This window comes from Hippocampus guttulatus, chromosome 10 (assembly GCF_054856545.1).
Source record: "Hippocampus guttulatus isolate MCC_2025c chromosome 10, RoL_Hgut_1.0, whole genome shotgun sequence".
NCBI classification, from domain to species: Eukaryota; Metazoa; Chordata; class Actinopteri; order Syngnathiformes; family Syngnathidae; genus Hippocampus; species Hippocampus guttulatus.
In genome coordinates, this window is record NC_141270.1 from 16,126,813 (window position 1) to 16,149,186 (window position 22,374).

Here is a 22,374-nt window from a genome sequence, read left to right on the forward strand (position 1 = left end):
AGGCACCAATTCTCGCACTTTACTTTTAGAAATATTTCATATTTCTCGCATTACGCAATTTCAGAGGAAAAAAAAGTTTGCAACGATGACGTTTAGTGTAATCGTTCTGAAAGTACCCGATGGCTTTGTTTGATTGAGAAGCAACAATAATAAAGACGACTTCTAGTTTAAAAATGCTAATGACATATACGAGCCCACTTTTTAATGTGACGGCCCGCTGTGAAATGTCTCTAATAAATCCATTGAGTCCTCTGAAGAGAGGAGTCTTGAGGTCCGTGTTCAGTGAAGTTCCTTTTTTCGATCGCGCTTACAGACAGCAGCCCGCCAGCACAGCGCACTTCCTGCTCCATCCAATCGGAGCACAGAAGCTCTCGGGTCTCGTCCAATCAGCGCACTGTGGTCCAACGACTCGTCCAATGGGAGGTAGGTGCGTGCAGGTGGCTGCGCTGTTATCAGAGGCTCCTTGTTCGCCAGCAGCACACCGCCAAGAGTGCGTCAAAAGCGGCCAGAACATCACAAGAAGGTCCGATTTCCTGTCACTTGGCCCGGAGCCCACGCAAGCCGTCCTGCCGCAGACTCACCGAGGACATCCGGGTAGAAGTCGGCGTGATCCCGCACCAGGACAGTCGGGGAGCGCGCCCGGCCGGAAGAATCCGTTAACTTTCATTGGCGACTTCCTTTTGATTTCATGTTGACAAATGTTAGCTGTGGGACAGATGGAGGCTAACCGGCAGAGTGCTTTCGTCCTGGGCAGCACCCCGCTGGCGGCGTTGCACAACATGACAGAGATGAAGACGTCCCTGTTTCCGTACGCGCTGCAGCAGAGCCCGGCGGCTGCTGCGGCGGCTGCGGCCGGCTTCAAGGCGCCGTCGCTGTCCAGCCTCAACTCGCAGCTGGCCACCGGGGCTACCCCGCACGGAATAAGCGACATCCTCGGGAGACCCATCTCCACCGCCGGCCAGCTGCTCTCCGCTGGCTTCCCCAGGATCAACGGCATCAACGGGCTGGCCAGCACCGCCGCCGCGGCCGCCGCCGCCGGGATGTACTTTGGCCCCGCCGTGTCCCGCTACCCCAAGCCGCTGGCTGAGCTCCCCGGGAGGGCGCCCATCTTCTGGCCCGGAGTCATGCAAGGCTCCCCGTGGAGGGACCCGCGCGTGCCCTGTCCATGTAAGTACCTGCAGGAACACTTCTTATCTCTGCGTCGCCTTAAATGTCATTTTTTAGCACTTTCACAGAAACAACTCGCAAAGTGCTTCAAGTCATCTCGAGCAAATATTTAAAAGAAAACCTGCAAATGATCCCTTTATGCCAAGAGAAAAAAAATATTCATTGGACTGCCGAGAAACTGAAGGCTTTATGCCATTTTCTGGAATCGTTGAGAGGTATTAAACTTATTGTAGTCAATGTTTCCCTCAAAGGGAGGTTAAGACGAAAACCGTCTTAACGTGTCACCTCATCATACTATTACATATTCACGAGTGCCCCTGAATGTGATTGATATTATACTGGCGTTTATATTTTATTTTGAACGAAGAATTCGTGGTCAATAGTGGCAAAAATATTATTGTTTATCATCCATTTATTATTATTCTATTTTTGAAGAGATTTATTAAAAATAAATGCTTTAAAACGAGTTAATATGAAGCCACCATTTTCCATGCATATTTTGTGACGAGCGAAAAGACCAATTCCATTTTGCAATAAATAATAAGTAAACACTTCATTTGCTCGAGTGGGCCAATCCCATAAAACGAGCGGGCAGGCCGGATACCCCCCACCCCCGTCCCACCCTCCGGGCCTTGACTTTTTGACACATGCTTAACAGTTCCTACGCACGCTGAGATATTTTAGTCTGTTAAAGTCGGCAAGTGCATTTGATTTACATAAAACACGTTTCCCAGAAGACCAGAAAGTGCTTCACACGTAGTTCGATATTCCTGCATTCAGCTCGAGAGCGCAGCAAAAGCGATTGGTTTGAACCAAGCCCACACATCTTTATTGAGATACAAAGAAACTGGTGTCTGTCTTTTAGAGAAACGTTTGTGAAACAAGCAGAGCGTGAAGCCATCATTGGCCCCACAAGTCTTATTTCTTTTCTTACATAATGCATGCGATATTTATTTATATATTCATTTTATTAATATTATTATTATTATTATTATTACAGTATTATTATTGCTTCCCATACATAGCTGAATAATAAATATGGAAGCACATTTTAAAGTTCAAATCAAATTCAAAGAAAACAAATTAAATGCCTGTCAAATCGTGTTTTAACTTTAAGAAATATATAATAGTCACAATAATAATTATGATTGTGCCAACTTTGTAATGGCTTGACTAAAAAAACATATTAGATCTAATCATAATTAATTTTCAGGTCATAAAACTGAAAATTAAATCAAATATAACTGAGGAATATGTTCTTTGCATAAAAATACATAAAAAAATAAAAAGAAGACGGAGGTTAACCATGCAGGCATCTTTGTCTCTCTCCAGCTCATTCGAGCTTGATGATGGACAAGGACGGCAAGAAGAAGCACTCCAGGCCCACTTTTTCTGGCCAGCAGATTTTTGCACTGGAAAAAACCTTCGAGCAGACGAAGTACCTCGCAGGCCCGGAGAGAGCTCGCCTGGCCTACTCGCTAGGAATGACCGAAAGCCAAGTCAAAGTAAGGATGCCTTAAGCAGAACAAATTTGATTCTTTTTTTATTACGGTTTAAATGAGGCTGGGGTTTAAATGTAAGATCTATTTGATGAATATTTTGTGTGTTTTTGGAGAGGACCTGTTGAGCATTGTAGCCGCCTTGTATCCATTTCCAGGTGTGGTTCCAGAACAGGAGGACCAAGTGGAGGAAGAGGCACGCGGCCGAGATGGCCTCTGCCAAGAAGAAGCATGACTCGGAGACGGAGAAAATGAAGGAGAGCTCGGACAACGACGACGACGATGAGTACAACAAGCCGCTCGACCCCAACTCGGACGATGAGAAGATCACGAGACTGTTGAAGAAGCACAAAAGCGGCGGAGCGGGCGGCAATTTGGCCCTCATCAGCCCCTGTAGTAACAGCTCGGACACCTTGTGATGACCCCCCGAACCCCCCCCCCCCCCCCACCCAACACCACCACACGACCAAAGTGGGGGTGGTCCAGAAGAGACTCTTTCGGAGCCCATTTACACCTGACGTTGTAGAGACAATACACCGAAGGACACGCATGGGACAACAGGAGTTCCATTAAAAAAAAAAAGTACACACAATCTGGATTGTGAACCACAAGCGAACCCACGTGATTGTTTGGAGCCACACGAATAAGATTAATTTTATCCGCATATGATTTGGAAACGATTAACGGAAGATTTGAAATTGTGTGAATGAGCGTGAATTGTTTGTTTTTATGTTCCCTGTGATTGACTGGCGATCAGTCCAGGATGTACCCCAACTGCAATTGGCTCCAGCGCACTCCTGACCCCGAGGACAAGCACCACAGAGAAAATGGCTGGATGGATGGATAGATATTATTTGGACTTGCGAGTCATTCTCGAGATTCTTCTTTTTTTTTATGATGCGGATTCAACAGCAACATTTCACACGTCAGGTGTGAACTGGCTCGGACGCTTTCAAAGCTCAAATTAAGCAGGGTATCCACTGTCCTAAAAGGCTCAAAGAGAACGAAAACGGATTGTTAAGGGGCTGCACGTCGCAGCCTGAGGACGACAAAGTATATATGAGATTGTATTGTATATATTTTTTACAAAATAATTTATGTTGTTTGAAGCGGTGGGGAGGGAGGGGGGGGGGGAGACTTCTGTCCTCCACGCAGCCCTGACGCGCTTATTTCCTCGCAAACGGAGCCACTGCGTTGGTTTCACTTCTTTTTAAGTCGCACACTGTAAATAGGCCGTGAAAAAAACATGTAATTGACACATTTCTGTGTTTAAGTCATCAGACATACATCGCGAGTGAAAACGGGAGTACCTTTTTTGTTGTTGCTTTGAAAGAGTATTATAATTATTGCAGCATCCAGGGAGGTTATAGAGAAAGGAAAAAAAAACACACTTTGTATTATGAATAAATTATTTAACAAGCATTTGTTTTGTTTTTTTTGTCTTAATGTAAACTGAATTCGTGTAATTAGAGATTATATTTAATGAGTGACTTCTATAATTTTATTGTGTTGTATTGTTTAATCTACTCGTGACGTTTTCATTTCAACTCCAGGTGGAAATGTAATTCGCAAGACCGCATGCTTCAGGACCCAGCTTCCATTTTATAACATGGTGTGTGTGTGTGTGGGGGGGGGGGGTCGGTCAACTAAATGCAACAAGTTCTGAGCGTGATGGTGTTATTTTTTTTTTTTTAAACACGGACAGAATTTTATGAAAAATGCAAAATGCCGATATTCAATTACAACTAAATTCTCAAGTATGAACTTTTTACACGTTATGCTTCTAAACAAAAAAATCGAGGAAAGCATAACGGGGCAAAATTTTGGAGGGATTATTTTTGTCACAATGGGGAGCTTGATAAATTTAAATTTACCGTCGTTTCATCCACTTTGATTATATATAGGCCTACATAAATAAAAATAAAGGTTAACATTTTGTCACAAAACACGGGTATCACAGTTATTGGCATGAAGCGTTATTGTCAATATTGTACTATTGATTACTATTATACTATATTTGGCATAAACACCACTTAACATACTCGTAACTATTAAGCAAAACATTTGGTGTTTCATTATTTTAATGACGTCTGCAACAAAGTCTATAGAATAAAAAAATGGATCGAATTTATGATCAATTGAATGGTGGAAACAACAACATTGAATCGTTAAAAAGGACAAGGAGGCGTTGGTTGAGCTCTAATGTTGTTTATTGCTTGACAACTGCATCACCTGCAGGCCACGAGGCGCTCCACAGGGGCTGGAATAAAATCTCTATTTGCTTTGATACTGTAAAATGGAGTGAAGGAAAATTGCGGCTTATATCCCTACAGTAAACTCACAATGAGCAGCAGGAACAAAAACAAGCAGGCTTTGCATTTTTCTTTTGTCTCCGTCCCTACTTGTTTGCCTAACAGTTCAAATCACACAGAAAGAAAACGCAAATTATGCAGCAGGCACGAAATTATTTTCCACTTGCAGTGATTTAAATGAAAACAAAAATCACAGAGGATCAATCTAAAGACTTAACATGTGTAGTGTAATAAATTCAAAGCACAAAAAACAAAACAGCCTTTCCCAGTCACGTAGAAATGCTTTTTTTTCTGCACAACAGACTGTTGCAGGCTACATGGAATGCAAATAAAAGCAAATTCTTTTACGTGGTCTTTTCTTGCATTTAGAGTTACTCTCCTCTTTGTTTTTCTTTTTGAAACATATCCTGATCATTTTCACACTTCATTTCTGTGTACTTGGCACCATAACAGCAGTAACAAAATTGACAGAAGGACATCCACGGCTATACCTAAAATATTACATTCAGAATCATATTATTATTAAGGAGAAATAAATTAGAGTAAGAATGATAATGCAATAACGTGAGAGTGCTATATATGAAATCTTATACACTTTGCAAGGTCTATGGCACTGCTTTAAAACATTCTTGGAGAGGAATAAATCACTGTGGCTGGACACTTTCTCGTCATTACTCAAAGGTCACCGTGGCTGCAAGGATCTCCCAAACACAAGAATTATAAATTAGCTCTCTTTAAAAAGTACAGTTTATAAAACAAGACTCAAATGATGTGGTCAGGTATGGCAGCGGGCAGAAACACACACACACACACACACACACACACACACGCACACACACACACACACACACACACACACACACACACACACACACACACACACACACACACACACACATGTTGTATGTATATGTTGACGGCTGAAATAAACTGAAAAGTTATTTCAAACGAAGAAACGAAGATCACTAAAACCAGCAACACGCCTAATGTTATACTGTCCAACGTACAAATTAACTTATTCAAATAGATATACAGGTATGTATTTTGCATTGCACTTTTTTTTCTTAAAAACTTCTTACATACTGTGTGGACAAAGGAAAAAAAAAGGCAATTATGTGCAGCACGACCAATTTTTTTCGATTAGAGTTCTGGCAACAATTAGGCCGGTCCCATCCGTCCATCCTCTTCTATTTCTTTTTCTGAGGGGCGCTTGGGGTGGGGGTGGGTTGGTGGGGTTGCGTGGCAACGGTGAGGTCAGCGATGTGTGTCTTGTCTGGAGCGGGGCTCTCACACCCTCGGGTGCCGGTCCACATTTTCAACAAGTGTTTTATGGAGAGGGAAAACGACGTGCTTTCAACTGAATGAGCTGTGAGGATGGCTGCTCAGCACTGCTGGAAAAGTTTGGATAGCTTCTTCTTTAGTGTACGGTTGTGCAAAGTGTATGTGCGTGGATGTGTTTGCATGTGGCTGTGTTCAAACGTGTGTGTGTGTGAGTGTGTGTGTGTGTGTGTGGGTGTGGTTGTGGGTGTGGGTGTGCCTCTTCTTGTGTTCTCACAGAGGCGCTTCACAGAATATGTTCTCCCCCCTTTGGCAACAATTTCCTGTGGGGTGAAAAACAGGATTTAGTTTTTAAGCGCAACACTCACAAAGTAGAAATGTAAAGAAGACATTTTCAATTCACACTGAAGCTCAAGTTTGTGAGTAAATGTCTTAAAATGACTGCAGCATTTTAAGCAATTAGCAAACGTGATGTGTGAGCATTTATACTCGTTGGACAAAAGGTTTAGAACACAACTCTTGATGAAGTCATCAATGAGTCTTCCCGTTATCAAGAACATTGTGAGCAATCAAGTCTTTGCTTTCAAAATTAAGGTTTCTGTTCTGTTCTGGAGGGGCTTTGGCCAAGAGCACAAAGGTAAAGTTGAATGAGTCTGGGGTGGAAGAATGACAGAACACTGACTTCAACCCCATCAAACACCTTGGGATGAATAAGAACAGACATTGAGGTTTTCTTCTCGCTTATGAGTGTTCTCTTACGTCACACATGCTCTGAAACTGGCAAAATTGGAACCATCGTAGTCCGTCCATCTATTTTCTATAACACTTGAACTCGTTAGGGCGAGTGGGAGCTGGAGCCCATCAATCGGGCAAGTAACTCGTTATTCCTAGACTGGTCACCAGGACATTGCAAGGAGTGGAAAAAGTTTTGGCTCAACATAAATCGAAATGAGAAATTGTCCCCCCTCCCCCTCATCAAAATATAAAATGTATTGCAACAACACAGCGCACTTGATAAACAGTTTGTGTCAAAATTGGGCAAACCCGCATCCTGGATTAATATGACCCAACTTCAAAATTTTCATGGTGGGTTGTTTTGTGGAAACTTGGGTCAAATTGACCTAAGAAGTCGATCCGTCCAATTTTGACCAAAATTGGGTTATATTTAACCCAACTGTTTTTAGAGTGACTGTGGTAAGGCAAGGCAAATAAATTTTTCCAGCACATTTCATACACAAGGCAACTCAATGTGCTTCACACATCTGAAATAATTTACAAACAGAACAGCTGATGAATTTCGAAGGAAATGCAGAGAGAGAGAGAGATCAAAAGTCGCTTAAAATTACTTAAAGAACATACGTTGACATTTAAACCAATTTAAAAAAAAGTTTAAAGACGTTTAAAAGCAAAGGAAAACAATAAAAATATCTTTCCGAAATGATTTAGTGTAGTTGTGAAATTGATTTAAAAATTCTTAAAAGATCTTAATCAAATGAATGTGGAAAAAAAGCATATATTTTAACTTGGATTTTAAAGCCTTAATACAGTGGTTCTTAACCTGGGTTCGATTGAACCCTAGGGCGTCGGTGAATCAATCTCCGGGGTTCGACAGAGCCTCTGCCATGGAGGTTAAGACACACCCGACTCAACATGTCAACATTGTTATTGATGATACTAGTGTAGCCTGTACTACCGGAGACAAATTCAATGTGTGTTTTACATACTTGGCCAATAAAGATGATTCTGATTCTGATTAAATTATTAATAAATTATAATAAATAATAAATAAATTAGGACATGCACGCTTGGTTATCACTGGCTGGTTAATTTTGTGCACAATTAAAAAACGTATACTTTGTTCTTATACTAATTATGTTTGCTTTCTATTTTTTAATAAATATGTTTTTTGATGTCTTGAATTTGTAAAAAAAAAAAAAAAAAAAAAAAAATATCATATATTTATTTTTCACTAATGAAGGGTAGGGCGGCCTGGTGGTCCAGTGGTTAGCGTGGGACCTCACAGTGCAGAGGTGCCGGGTTCAATTCCAGCTCCGGCCTCCCTGTGTGGAGTTTGCATGTTCTCCCCGGGCCTGCGTGGGTTTTCTCCGGGTACTCCAGTTTCCTCCCACATTCCGAAAACATGCACGGCAGGCTGATTGAACAATCCAAATTGTCCCTAGGTGTGAGTGTGAGCGCGGATAGTTGTTCGTCTTTGTGTGCCCTGCAATTGACTGGCAACCGGTTCAGGGTGTCCCCTGCCTACTGCCCGAAGACGGCTGGGATAGGCTCCAGCACCCCCCGCAACCCTTGTGAGGATAAAGCGGTTAAGAAAATGGATGGATAATGAAGGGTTCGGCGAATGTGCACATGAACTGGTTGGGTTCGTTAACGCTAACAAGCCTTATTACTTGGGGCTGTCTTCACTTGTGCTGGCAACTTATTCCATCTACATGCAGCACAACAGAAAAATGCCGCTTCACCATGTTTGCTTTGAAACTCTTGACTCCACCAAAAAAATCTGAGTTTGCAGACATCAGAGCCCGACTGGGTTTATATCCAATTAGCATTTCCTTAATTCAGGACTCAAACCAGTGGGTAGAACGTTAAGCGAAGACCGAATGTTTCTTGAGATGTGATTGGGATGTTATTGGTCTATATGTGTCTTGTGAGTGCCTGGCGACCATTCCAAGGAAGTACCCTGCTTCTCGTCTAAAGTCAGCTGTGATAGGCTCACTGGCTCATTGCCATGACAGTGTACAGAGTACATAATCTAAGGATAAACATTTCAGTCCGACATGAAACAAAATGCTCTTTGGCAGCACACTACATGCCATCTTGATTAGAGAGAAAATGCTTTGGCATTTCATGACTCAATCCAAATTGAATATCTGAAATTCCAGACTCCAAAATCTTCATCACTCACAATTCCAACAGCACGTGTCCTAACACATTTGTCCACAGTACATATTGAAACAAGACTCTTCAACTTTGATTCGTGAACCATATGTGCAAAGAGAGATTCAGAAATCAAATCAAACAATGATGAGTAATTGTAAGGAAGAAAAAAAAAAGAATATTTACCACGACATCACTGCACCACACAACACTTGTGCTTATTTGCATTACGTTTACCTGCCCCCGCTGTTATTCGGAAGGACAGGAAGACAGGCTGGTAGGAGGGAGAAACAGATGGCAGTTAGAAGAGGAAACTGTCAAAAAGGAATATTCAGATGGCACCAGAAAAAAGCAGTTCCTGAAGACTTTATTATTTATGCCCCGCTTGACAAGTGGAAGCTCTCGTAGCCTCCGTGTGACACAGAGGTTAAACTCACATAGCAGGGCCGTGTGTTTTGGAGCCCTCGCGCTAACAATATGGGACATTTTTTTTAAACATAGCCAGCTGTGATTTTAGCACCAGTGTGCGGCTGGGAGGTGAGGGCCCACTGCAGTATGCGCTCGCGGGCTCGGGTCACCTCTCACACACACGTCGGCGCCTATGTCACAGCCAGTAACCATGAAAGACCTGACTTAAGGCGCCTCTCATTCAGAGCCGGAGCCGCTGTCTGACGCGGCGCACACTGAAGCCGCACTGTTTGACACCAGGGGCCCTCTCGTCTTCTGTGCCGCTCCTCGGCAATACGTTTGTTAGCATGTCACGTATCTGAAAATGACTATTGAGGATACTTGAAATAAGACATGGCGAAAGCGTCTACGTCACCTCAAGCCATGAGTTCTGAAAGGAAACACTGGAAAACACAAGCGTCATCATGTGCACTTCCACATAAAAATGGGCAGCTAAGACCATGATTTGCTGTGATCTCCTTTCAACGCTGTCTTAAGTGCATCAGTAGTTCACTGAGATTACAGAAACGAGGTTCCAAAGTTATTTGTGAGGATTTCCAAATGTTTTCATTTATCACGCTCGTGACTGGTGGACGTTTCGAAGACCTTTCCAATGGCAATACATTTGCACTTGTTTGTACTCTTTACTCACTTTCTTGTTGATTGTACATCCCGTATATTATTAATATAACTGTAGTGCATTCTCGTGAATACCGCTGCAGCGTCAACTTAATTTCCCTCATGGCAATAATAAAGTACCGACCTCCCTACCTACCAAGCAATAAAAACAAAAACAAAACCATTGTCTAAGTCGGTGAGTCCTTAACCTGGGTTCGATCGAACCCCAGGGGTTCGGTGAATCAGTCTCAGGGGTTCGACGGAGACTCTGTCATGGAGGTTATGACATCACTGGCTGCAGATGATCACATTACATTGCTTGTCCAATCAGTGCTGCGGAAATTTTAGTTCGCTCAGTAGACAGCATGTGACTGTTGTGATAGTACTTCGTGTGATTATTATTATTATTTTTAAATGTCTTAACACATGCTATGTCGAGCAAAAAAAGAAAATGGTCGGACGAATATGCACAACATGGATTCACATGCATCACGGAACGTGATTGGACTTGGTGTACTATCTGCATGATTTGTCATGCCAAGTTGAGCAACTGCAGTCTTGCACTGGCAAAACTGAAGGAATACTTCTTGAATCATATTTTTAGTTTTCACTAAGGGTTCGGTGAATCTGCACATGAACTGGTTGGGTTCGGTACTTCTAACAAGGTTCAGGACCACTGGTCTAAGTATTGTAGCAGTGTCAAATTACACGGTTCACACACAGTTTTTACAAAAGTAGTATCTTTCTCGAAGATGAAAAAAGTACAATCACGCTGCATTATATGAAACGAATACAGACAATACATTCATACTAAATGAGAAAATTTAAGTGATGGCACCCTTGGTTGGGGAGCCCGTGTGTGTCATACATCTGGTTAGGAAGTGTGTGGGTCTATGTGGGCCCCACAGTTGCGCTGATGAAAAAACCTGGCACCCTCCAGTATTCAAGTTGCCCTTCCCTGAACTAGATCAAAATTGGGACATCAAGTACAAATGATGACACAAGCCTGTATTAGTTTTTGTCAGTTTTACATCGTTGACTTTCACCCTCAACCTGGCTACGATCTGTCACGCAGCATCCAAGTCATACACATCAAGCCACGCAGAGCCCTCTTGTGTTACCTTGTGGTCCCCCATGCAGACATTGGCGCCGATATTATCATAGAGTAGAGACTTCTCCTCATTTTCTGGCTGCAAAGAAAGAAAGAAACAAACAAAAAAACAAGACGAGTACAGCAATTGTCACAATCACACATGCTTACATGAATAATCAGCAAATACTTTGTACATTCATTTGCCACATGGGCCTTTGTCTGGTTTGTAGGCTACATTTACAGATGAACATTACGCATACCTGTCAACTTGTACGTTTTCCCCGTATTTTATGTTTTTGATCATTTCAAATCATGTACGGCGTATTACAACTTTTATACGGGGAAAAGAAAATTGTGAAGCGATCTCACTAAGACCATTTTGGCTCAAATCCAGATCATCTCACCTGCTGGTAGCCAACGACAACGCCCTCGTTGATCGCTACTATTGTCACAAACCAGCAATTAAAGTAATCAATCCTCAATCGTATATTTTTTTTCATCGCTGCGTACGGTAGGATTGATAAAGCATGATGTGCGCATGCGCGGTAAGCCGTTGTAAGGTTTTTTTGTTGCTTTGTAAGGGGAATCGTAATCATTTATAAGGGCAGCTATTAGCTGAGGTTGACAGGTATGATTACGGATGTCATTAAACATAATTGAAATGAATACCTTGACTAATACAGAAAGTCTAAAAGAAAAAAGTATCGAACCTGCATTTCATATTCGCTGCGGAGGTTCAATGACACAGCAAATTCCCCATTTGTAGAATGTGTTTTGCGACTTTTTAGGCTTGGGCCATAATAATATCAATATGTATTGCAATCGACACTGTATCAATGGGAAATTCGTATGATAGAAAAAAATCAGAAGGCAAGCACCGGCATTATGCATGTTGCAGGCAGCGTACAGCCATCTCCAAACACGAAGAAGATGGTAAAACAATGAAGAGGAAGCAGCTAAACCAACGAAGTCATGGAATCGTTTTATATTCTGCATCCTAATATGATTAAACACCTCCAGATGGAAACTTGGGGTGCGAGTAAAATAGTTCCCTGTCTTTGACGTGCTATAGTGCCACAGTTAGCCGTGTCCGAGCCTCGGCATCGCACTGAAGTCACAATCAGGTAAGTGAAATATGAATGGCCACTGGCGATAACGAGTCCAGTAAAAAGATAAAGTTGTCCTAAACTGGCTGCTTGCACTGCAAGAGATTATAAATTCACCACACTTACATTGTATGAATGTTGAATAAAGGTAAATTTAACTACCAACAATCCTGCTTTGGGGTAGCATCTAACGCAAATAAGTAGGAATGTGCATCTCTCAACAAACGATGCTTCGATACAGTTATCGATACGTTAGGTGCAAAATTACCCCAGGACGGTTCGATCTGAAAGTGGAACGGTTTGATTCAGTTCCACTCAGTGAGATTACGAGTCGATTCGATATAGTACAGCTCAGTTCAAAACGGAAGGATGCAGTGACTTTTTTTTTGGTTGTCACTTGGCACACATTAAATGAAGTTCAGTACTGTAAATGTGCCATTTCCTTCTCCTCCAATAAATGACGATTTGCTAGGCATCTTGATACATTGCAAAGTGGAACAATTTGATTCTGTTCAATTTGATGCACTCGCATCTTTTAAATCAAAAAAATGTTTTCAGTTCGAACCAATTTTTGTTACCCCCCTACAAATAAGCATTAACACTGCACTGAAGGAGGAGCAACTGTGCATATGACGCTACATTACAACATACCCAAAAACAGTTCATTGTTTTTCTCAGTTTAAATTAATCAATACTGACTGATATGAATTACCTATATGGTGAAACATTTTTGAGCCCAGCCCAACGGAGCACATTATGTTTAAAAAGATGCTTATTTCGTCCTTATAATGACCAGTTTATTTGACTTTTTCGTAGTTGCGCTGACCTCTGATTAAAATCTTAAAATAAAATTACCTGAATTCAACGTTTTTCTCCAACTCCTTATTTACAAGGTAAAAATCAACATAGATGCATATCGACAAACATGAAATACTTGTATGGTGACATACTTTTCAGTCATATCGCCCAGCCTGAGAGACTTTGATTTGAAAAAAACCCCCCCACAACAAAACACAAAAGTATAGTTTCAGCCATCACCGACAAAACAACCTCTCTCATCGCCGCATCCACTGAGCCAAAAACACCTTTTCAGATCTGCTTTACAACTTGTGCCCAGTGCAGTGAAGAGAAATGAAACACAGCAGTCATTTATAAAGTGTGTGTTTTGCTTCTGAAACCCCATGCACTGCCGCGGTAATCTCGAGCCTATCTGAGGGAATCGTGTTTCAATTTCCCTTTGTGCACACAAAGAAGCTGTTACCCGTGCAGACGCGTATCTGCAGACTGGAGAATAAATCACACTTGTCTGGTTGAACTAAAGAGTTTTTAAATAGCCACCCCCCACCCCCCAACACACACACACACACATTGTGACATGGTGAGGTGCACTGGCGGTTCAGAAGAAAGAGACAGGGAGCTCGAGAATGAACCATAAAGCGAAATCCAAATTAACTTCAGCCCAATCCTGCGACGGAGCGGGGTCAGCACGCACAGCGGCGCCACCTCACGCTACCTTTTTCTAGCGGGTCACGCACTGGCACCTCTCTATATGTCTGCTCGATGGCCGCGAGCCGCTGCCTCCCAGAGACCGCGCATACATTCATCAAAGGCACACTTGATCATTTACAAAGGCGGCATAAAATTGTGGATTTTCAGGCTGCGTAATCTTTAGACAGATAAACAAATTACCCGGGGCCCTCCGGCGGAGGAGGAGCGCTCGCTCGGCTAAACATTCATTACCGGTGCTCCTGGAGCTGGTGCTGTGCCGCGTAGCCAGCAGGCAACCTTTGGCGTGTTAGGGCTCGGCAAGCAGAAAATAACATGATGGCGAGTTAACCGACCGTGCCATGATAGATGACGCCACGCGCTGGCCTGTTTACAGGCCCATGTCTCAACAATCTGTAATGCTCAGAGCCGGGCAGCGTGTGCTCAGTGAATCATCAGCCAATCTGTGGACACACTAACTGTCCTCCGCATTACTAGCAATTAGCTTTTACTCCACAGAAACACCGTAAACAGTCATCGAGATGCACATATGTGAGTGTTTTTTTTTTCATCGACACGGTTTTTCTCCAACTTACCCCGTCTACAGTTATTGTTTTACTGTTGTTGCTGCGCTCAGTAAGGAATAAAGTTAAGGAAGGAATTTCTCATTTGTGGTGAACAAAAGAAAGTCAAACTTCCTGAGCGGCTCCCTGCTGAGGACTGTTGGGGGTACAATACACTGCTGCATCTCTTTTCACAGCTGAATGCTGCAATGTTTGCCTCTCCACACCGAAATATGTGCTCAGAATCCAACCACAAGGATCTAAAATGTTGAGGGTTTTTTTTTGTTTGTTTGTTGGTCACGCTTTTTTTTTTTTTCATTGAAATGATCATGTGTGGAAAGCATTGGGCTGCATGGTGGCTTTTCCAAGCGATCCAGTAAACACATTCGTGAGTCAGAGCAGACTGCCACACAGGCTGCGAGAGGAGAATGGTGTTTGAAGACTTGAGGAAGGCCACAAACTGTGGCTTGATGAACAAGATCCGGTCCCTAGGAAGTATGTGGGCCCGATTTATGCAAGATTTGCGGGTGCTGAACTGCCTGATCACTCAACAGATTGCACACACTGTAGGCTGCAGATGCAAAAGTGGTGGAGACCGCTGTATTTAATTAAGATACTTAAATATGTACCCGGGATTGAATGTCTGGATTCTTAAAAGACAAATATTTCCCATTGGCAGTGAATGAGTGTTAAAATTGAGTTTTTGTGCTTTGGATAGTTGGAAATGATGTAATTGGAAGTGTTATGGAAAGAGGAAAACAATCATATTGCTGAGTCACTGAAAAAACATGTGTCGCTCAGACAATTTTAGGGAAACCAGCTACCACATAAAAGACATTTGTATTATTTCACTCATCCCGAGTGAGTGGCAATTTAATGTCTGTGCCCACCCTGTGCAATAATGCGTTCAAAACTTGGGACAGCACAAGCTGAAAACCGCTTTGGGAGAGGACAAGAATAATTGTACTGCTGAAATGTCCCAGATAAAACAAATAAATAAAACATGCAGATGCAGATTGGAGTCTTGTCATAGATGACATGGCATGACTCCTTCCTGTGACTGTCTTCAACTCGGCCCTGAAAATGGCTTTGTTGATATGTTTGCACTAATTTTTCTCGGCATTCCGAAAATGTTTACAAGGGTAGGAGATTTCATTCCACCACTTTCAGACGGTACTATTTAAAGACACAAAATGCAATGTGTTCCTGCTTTAACAAATCACATTGCCAAGTGCTAAATGTGTCAATATGCTCATCTGACAATGCGCAAAACGAACAGTGCAGCTCGTTAGCGTGATTGTCAGACACTATCCAGGTTGCACCCTGTTGGTTGATCATCTTCCATGTGTGTTTGGATGCGCAATCAAGTTGGCGCCCCTTTTCACAGAGGTGTGAATATCTTAAGGAAGAAGTGTAAAAGCATCCTAAATGAACTTGGGTGGCATTTATGAAGCTTGGTGATCATCAGGATGAAGCTCACCTTGGAGACAAGATCTCTGGCAGATGAAGACATAAGGATTCGGTCGCACCAGGCGGGGCATCTGGTGTTCATGTACTGCTTCCCCTGACTGCTGTCTTCGCTGTACGGGTAACTGAGGGGAAACAAGTCAGACAAAATGGTTGATATCAATCAATCAGTTAGATTTTGTTTCCGTTTTGACGTTTGTTTTTCAAATTCAGTTCATCCGTTTTTAGAGCATATTACTTTTTATTTTTCAAAAATGCGCCATTTTCGTTTGGTTTTTATTCATTTGAGTAGAATTTCTCATACAAACTCAACAACAACAAAAAAACATTACATAAAATAAAAAAAAATTAAATGCTTTGCTTCCCTTGCTGCCAAATTGCAAATTTCTCAATTGGACTTCCAGATGTGTGGCTGTTATTTCCCTTGAGAAGGATTCCACGACATGGCACTTTTTTACCCCACGACAGACAGAGCCAGAGAGACAGTTGGACAGGTAGATAGATAGATAGATAGATAGATAGATAGATAGATAGACAGAACCATTCACTCGTTTATCTATCTGATCAGTTTTTGATTCAGTGATGCAATATGTCTAATGTACATAGATGCAAATCTAAATCACACGTTAAATGTACAGTATGTCTCTTGATTAACAAAAACAAAAACCAAACCAAACAACCAAACAAAAAAAAAAACTGGCCAGAGACTTACAAAGTTAAGTTGTGTTTGAACATCGTTCTTTCATTGAAATTATCAGAGCCTTGTTAGACTACAACCAAAACTTGTTTTGACATTTCGGACGTTAAATAGCAAATGGAAGCGTTTATTTTGACTTATAGGTTTGTCTTATAGGTGTTAAAGATTTTATGCAACTGTTGCTTCCATCTCGACCATGAGAAAAATGGAGCAAGCACCAGTGGGGGGAATACCTAAAGAACCAGACAGGTAAGGGTGATCCATATTAGCATTAGTCAAAGGTTAAAGCAAAAACATTTAAATTGACTGAAAACTTTTTATGCTTAAAATGACTGCGCTTAAATAACCCAAATTTTGTTGTGCAAAGGGGCGCACACTGATTCTTTGTAGTATTGTACATGACAAGTGTATATATCCTGTCCAAACGGGGAGAGTTTCAAATACGAAATCTAAAATATTTAAAAATCGAGTGTTTGTGAACAACGGCTCTTGTTCATATTTTAAATTGCTTCGTGCTTGATTCTTCTGCAAAACATTGCACAATTATATTCTCAGCATTATTTAACAAAGAAATTCGAATTATGTCTAGGCTACATAAGGTATGGATTTTTGTGAATATATATGTGACTTCAATGTCTCCCATGACTCCATAATGACAGATAGCATCACATTTGGAGTTCAGTAAATACTGGTTCACCACTGCCAACTATTACAGCAATCAGAATGAAAAAACAACAACAAAAAACATAATTTATTTGATATATGGTGAATTTTGCCACACATGTCATCACCCTGAAGTATGTGATTTGTGGGCAGTCCTTAAGACAGAAGGTAAGAGAGATAAAGCCGTGAGCGGCGTTACAACATATGCATTTGAAGTGACAACAAATGTAGTCGCCATCTTTTAACAAATCATTTCCGAAATGTTCCTACTAGTGCTGTCAAATGATTAAAATATTTAATCGCGATTAAAAACGCAATTGTCATAATTAACTCATAATTAATCGCAATTACTCACAATTTTTTTATCGTTTGTAAATTTCCTTTTATATATTTTTTGTCCTATTTTTTCCCATTTTAATGCTCTCGTCAACATGGAATCATGGATCAGTTTTCTATGTGCAAAATGCAAATATTTACTGAAACAACAATTTCCATTTTCAATTTTACATGAACATTTTTCACTTGTTTATAGAGCAACGTAACATCCGCTGTGAGGTGTTGCCGCATTAATCTCACGATAAAAAATGTAATCACGTTAAAATTGATTTAAATTAACACAGATAACGCGTTTAACTGCCAGCACTAGTTCCTACACATACTACACATGTGATACAGCAACTTAATTTGGCTATGAGGCGGAGTACGGGCATGTCAGAACGGAATGTTAAGTGACTATCAAACATCGGGCAAACTTTTATCCGCTCGTATAAATGTAGGGGATGGCAGGGTTAGCGATGTCTCGCCAACGTTGACTTGATTTGTTCGTGGTACAGTGCCTTCGTGCCAACGTGGAGAGGGTTTTAAGTTGGCTAAGAGGTCATTTGTCTGCCAATAATCATGTACAGTGTGATTGGAACACACATCATAAACCCTTCTCGCGGAAACGACAAAATAAAAGTACATATTCCAGGTCTCAGCTGTAGTGTGACGAGCTGCAACAACAGTGCATGTACTGTAACTGCGCATATAATATTTTTAACAAAATCCATGGAACACCGTGACTGTCAACGCACACACGCTTATGTTTTTTTTTGGTCTCCTTTCTTCATTTTTTCAAACGACGGAAATCCGTCGTGGCGACGGAGGTCTTTAAACCCTGGCATGAGTGCATACAAATCTCAAGTGCCATCTCGAATGATGAGATCCATGCGAGATATGAATCTAAGTGTTGAACAGGATGGAAAACAATTACAGCCTCTGCTTTATGGCACAAACTGATCAAAGTATTTTCAAGAAAACAACAGGAGGTCCATTAGCATGACTAGTCATCTGAGTAATCTCTTGAATCAACACATACGAACGGCTTAATCAAAGTAATGATTCGGTGCCAACTGCACAGGTTGTGAGAGTGTGTTTGGTGGAGAGAGAAATGAGGGCGAGGGAGGAGTAGAATAACAGCGAGAATGAGAGCAATTTAGGCGGAATGAGCCGGGGAAGACTCAGTTGCCGATATATATGACTACATCCGTACACAGTCATCAAAAACAGATTAGGTGCGTCGGCAAATGGCCAATAGAGATTGCACATGTCTTGGAACAGCAGGAAATGATCACTTGATTTAAGCAGAAGCAGGCGTTGCGCCGGGCAAGCTGATAAAGATTTACATTGTTGAGAATTCAATTTGCCCATTCGGCTCATCAAACGGCTTCAGATTTACACACCGCCAATCCAATTTGTTTGCCGGTGCTCATCAGAGTGGAAGGGAAGGCTTGCATACTCTCATACCAATCCAATTTGCTCCTTCAATAGCACATGTGCTAACTGTAGCAGAACGCAGAGTGACGGTTCTTTGCAAGCCGGGTTTTTTTCATATTTAAAAAAAAAGAAAAAAAAGAAAAGCAAAACAATGGAGCAATGGTACTTTTCTAAAGATCTGGCAGATGTAATGGAATGCAAACCTATTGATTGAAAATAATCTTAAATTACAATGTCATTAACCAGTAGTGGACAACACAGCACATACAACATCTGTATACGCGCTGACTTTTCATTAGTTACACAAACAGCTGATCAAAGGCAATATACTTCAACCCAACTGCAAACTAGTACAACAACAATATAAAATATAGTTAAGGCAATACTTACCAAACAATGTAAATTGGGGTGGGGGGGGGTTAACACAACATTTTTTTAAAACCATAAATATCGACATAAGGCCAAATGATTCGAGACAAAGTGATTGTTTCGCTTTTTTAACAACAACAATTCAACACGATAAAGGTGATTTCGATACATTATGAGACTATAACAATGGATTTTCTGTAAATAAAGCTATTATATTATATATATAAATAAATATTAAAGGTAACACCACATGAACACAATAGATTGCAGTTTCATTGGATTTTGTTTTGAAACTAACTCAGCTTTACTGATTCCAAAATGTAAAAAAAAAAAACAAACAAACCCAACATTGCCTTCAGAACAAGCTAGCTCTCTGAACATTTTAGCATAAACAGAGTGAAACAGAACAAGCTAGTTCTCTTTTTATGCACTAACATAGCTTATTATCAGAATAAGATGGTTCTTCTTATGCATTAAAAAAGAAAGGGGTCTTAGAATAAATAAGGCAGCAACACCTTTTTGGCTCTGCTGGGCTGCTAAATTTGACTTGACTTGATAATAATGTATGGAGCATCACGATGTAAAATAAAAGATTGGTTTAGGTATGCGAGACAGATGGAATTTTTTTGAATGCTATGGCCAAAATATCCAAACGTCATCAAAAATGAAGACGAAAGTGTAGCAAACAACACAAAATCTGAACTTGTTGATTTTTCTTTATGGGTATGTATTTGCATACAATTTGAATAAGCAGGCTATAATAATATATACTGTATATATATTTTTTATGAGGTCATCAGTTCAGAGAAACTTGACCAGAAATGTTGCATGCTGTGACCACCATTCAGTATGTGGCCGATTAGTTTTCCATTATATTTCCAACGAAACCAACACTCACTGTAATACTGCGCGTACCGTATGTGCGACATCACGTTGCTTTATCTTGACCTAGTGAAATGCCAGGGTGTAGGCTTTAGTGTATGGGGTTAAAGTAGGGGCATAAACAGGGTTAACACACACACGCACACAAACTATCACATGCACAGGGCCCCCCACCAGGTGAGCAAACAGACCTGCGGAGTGAAACGTAAAGAGGTCCCCTACCTCCAATTAGCATTAATAGCACTTAAACCACAAGGGAAATGCATGATTTTTGGCATGCTAATCAAAAGGCCAAAGAAGCGATTCAGGGATGAAAGAGAGCATGAAGAAAAGGATGAGTAAAACAGACAGAAGGAGGCAGAAGACCGGGGATAAAGACGGATCCGACAGGAGGAGGCTAAGGGAGGATGGAAAGGGGCAAAATCTTCAAAGGAGATGTGGAGATGCTTGAATTCAGGGTGGCCTGAATGCCTTCTGCTTCCTGAAGGAGGGATGGCTGTTTTAACAGTGAACAATCCTCCTATCAGTGCCCGACGCTATTTACAGCTTTATTGACCAACAAGGCGCAGGTCACACTGGTGTTGAAAGAGATTGAAGATTAAGTTTTCCTTCTCACTTCCTTCAAACAATAAACTTCTGTCGGATAGTCAATGACCCATTAGCGACAAAACTTTGTCATTTTTTATGACAACCGGCAGTTGTAAAAGCTGATTATGAATCTCTTGACAATGGCCATTAAAGGGCAATTTTGAGCACCTGTGTGTGCACGTATAGGCTTGTTCCCCTTTTCTGTACCGCACCCTCCATTGGTTGGAAGAGAGATAACAAGCCTTAATGCGACAGCAAACAGTTGAATGGTGTGCTCTGGCTAAAGTGATGAACGTGTCTTAGTAGTGACTTCACAAATTTATCACAGCGCGTAAACGGTCTGAGAGGGCGTGTGGGCTGGAGGCCATCAGTCCTATCAGACCCTTATTGCCCATACAAAGACTAATTACACTAATTAATTGTCCAAGCTGATAACTAGCAGTTGTGTACCTGCACAGAAAAGGTGAGTCAAGTAAGACACACAGCTACAAGAAGTGACAGACATTGCACTTTTTGCTGCAGTTCAATAGTGTAGTCAAGTCGTCGCACTATAAGGCACACTAAAAGCATTACATTTTCTCAAAGGGTGACAGAGTGCCTGATAATCCGATGCGCCTTATATATGGTGTTACAGTCTCTTGATATTCCCTCTTGAGTTGTTAGTGTTCCTGTGCCATCTCGTGGTGATTATTAGGGGGAACCAATTGTAATGTAAAAGTGTTCTGCTCGACACTAATTGACTGACTACTGACTACTTTGTGAGCTCTGCGCAGCCATTATGAAACGAAGATAATACCAAAAGCATAGTTAATTCCTGACTAAATGAAGGAAGAAGGAGACAAGCAAGACTTCTAAGGAGATTTAGCCCCTTTTGGATGTGAGCCCGCAAGGTTTGTGTGCCTTTATGCCGAATCAATTGTCTTCATAGGTTTTGTCTTTCATTTGTTTTGCAATGCCATTTGCATTTATGTTTCATGTCCGTGTTTGCGACCAGTTTTCACAGGTTGCCAAGCAATAAACCCTGTATTTTTATGGGCTTCGTGTCGCGCTTCATGCTACATGCTGAGGGAGCTACATATTGTTCAATATTCTGATTTCTTGGACATATTTTAATGTTCTGTAAAGTGCTTTGTTCGAACTGAAGCTCTATATCAGCGGTTCTTAACCTGGGTTCGATCGAGCCCCAGGGGTTCGGTGAGTCGGTCTCAGGGGTTCGACTGAGCCTCTGCCGCGGAGGGTAAGACACACGCTACTCAACATGTTAGTTAGTCATGACATGCCTGCTTGGCCATCACTGGCTGCCGATGATCACATGACATTGGTTGTCCAATCAGTGCTGTGGGAAATTTAGTTCACTTCGTAGTCAACGTGTGACTTTCGTGCTAGTACGTCGTTTAATTTAAAGAAAAAGTATACTTATCCCTTGAAATGTTATTACCGGTAACTTTTTTCTGCTTTTAATAAATGCGTTTTTAAAAAAAAATATCTTG

At 41.4% G+C, this 22,374-nt stretch overlaps 2 protein-coding genes across 4 annotated transcripts in view; one reads left to right on the plus strand and one right to left on the minus strand.

The window, feature by feature from the left end:
• Positions 1–488: 488 nt before the first annotated feature.
• On the plus strand, positions 489–4,088 carry nkx6-2 (NK6 homeobox 2). The gene is made up of 3 exons (XM_086122196.1): positions 489–1,167; positions 2,500–2,672; positions 2,825–4,088. The coding sequence occupies exons 1-3, from the start codon at positions 699–701 to the stop codon at positions 3,083–3,085; spliced, it is 903 nt and encodes a 300-aa protein (XP_085978322.1). The 5' UTR covers positions 489–698; the 3' UTR covers positions 3,086–4,088.
• Positions 4,089–4,858: 770 nt separating this feature from the next.
• inpp5a (inositol polyphosphate-5-phosphatase A) overlaps positions 4,859–22,374 on the minus strand; it is a 148,713-nt gene continuing 131,197 nt past the window's right edge. For 2 of the 3 annotated variants that reach the window (XM_086122327.1, XM_086122325.1), the window contains 4 exons: positions 15,944–16,055; positions 11,338–11,406; positions 9,389–9,425; positions 4,859–6,579 (listed from right to left, as the gene is read on the minus strand). In XM_086122327.1, coding sequence (XP_085978453.1) covers positions 6,530–6,579; positions 9,389–9,425; positions 11,338–11,406; positions 15,944–16,055 — 268 coding nt within the window. In that variant the 3' untranslated portion in view covers positions 4,859–6,529. Of the gene's footprint in view, positions 6,580–9,337; positions 9,426–11,337; positions 11,407–15,943; positions 16,056–22,374 lie in introns of all 3 variants that reach the window. The other variant, XM_086122326.1, reaches the window with a different exon arrangement.

Coding starts and splice junctions, on each gene's coding strand:
- nkx6-2 (XM_086122196.1), top strand. CDS start 699: ATGTTAGCTGTGGGACAGATGGAGGCTAACCGGCAGAGTGCTTTCGTC. Junction 1,168..2,499: donor CCCGCGCGTGCCCTGTCCAT/GTAAGTACCTGC, acceptor GTCTCTCTCCAG/CTCATTCGAGCTTGATGATG. Junction 2,673..2,824: donor TGACCGAAAGCCAAGTCAAA/GTAAGGATGCCT, acceptor ATCCATTTCCAG/GTGTGGTTCCAGAACAGGAG.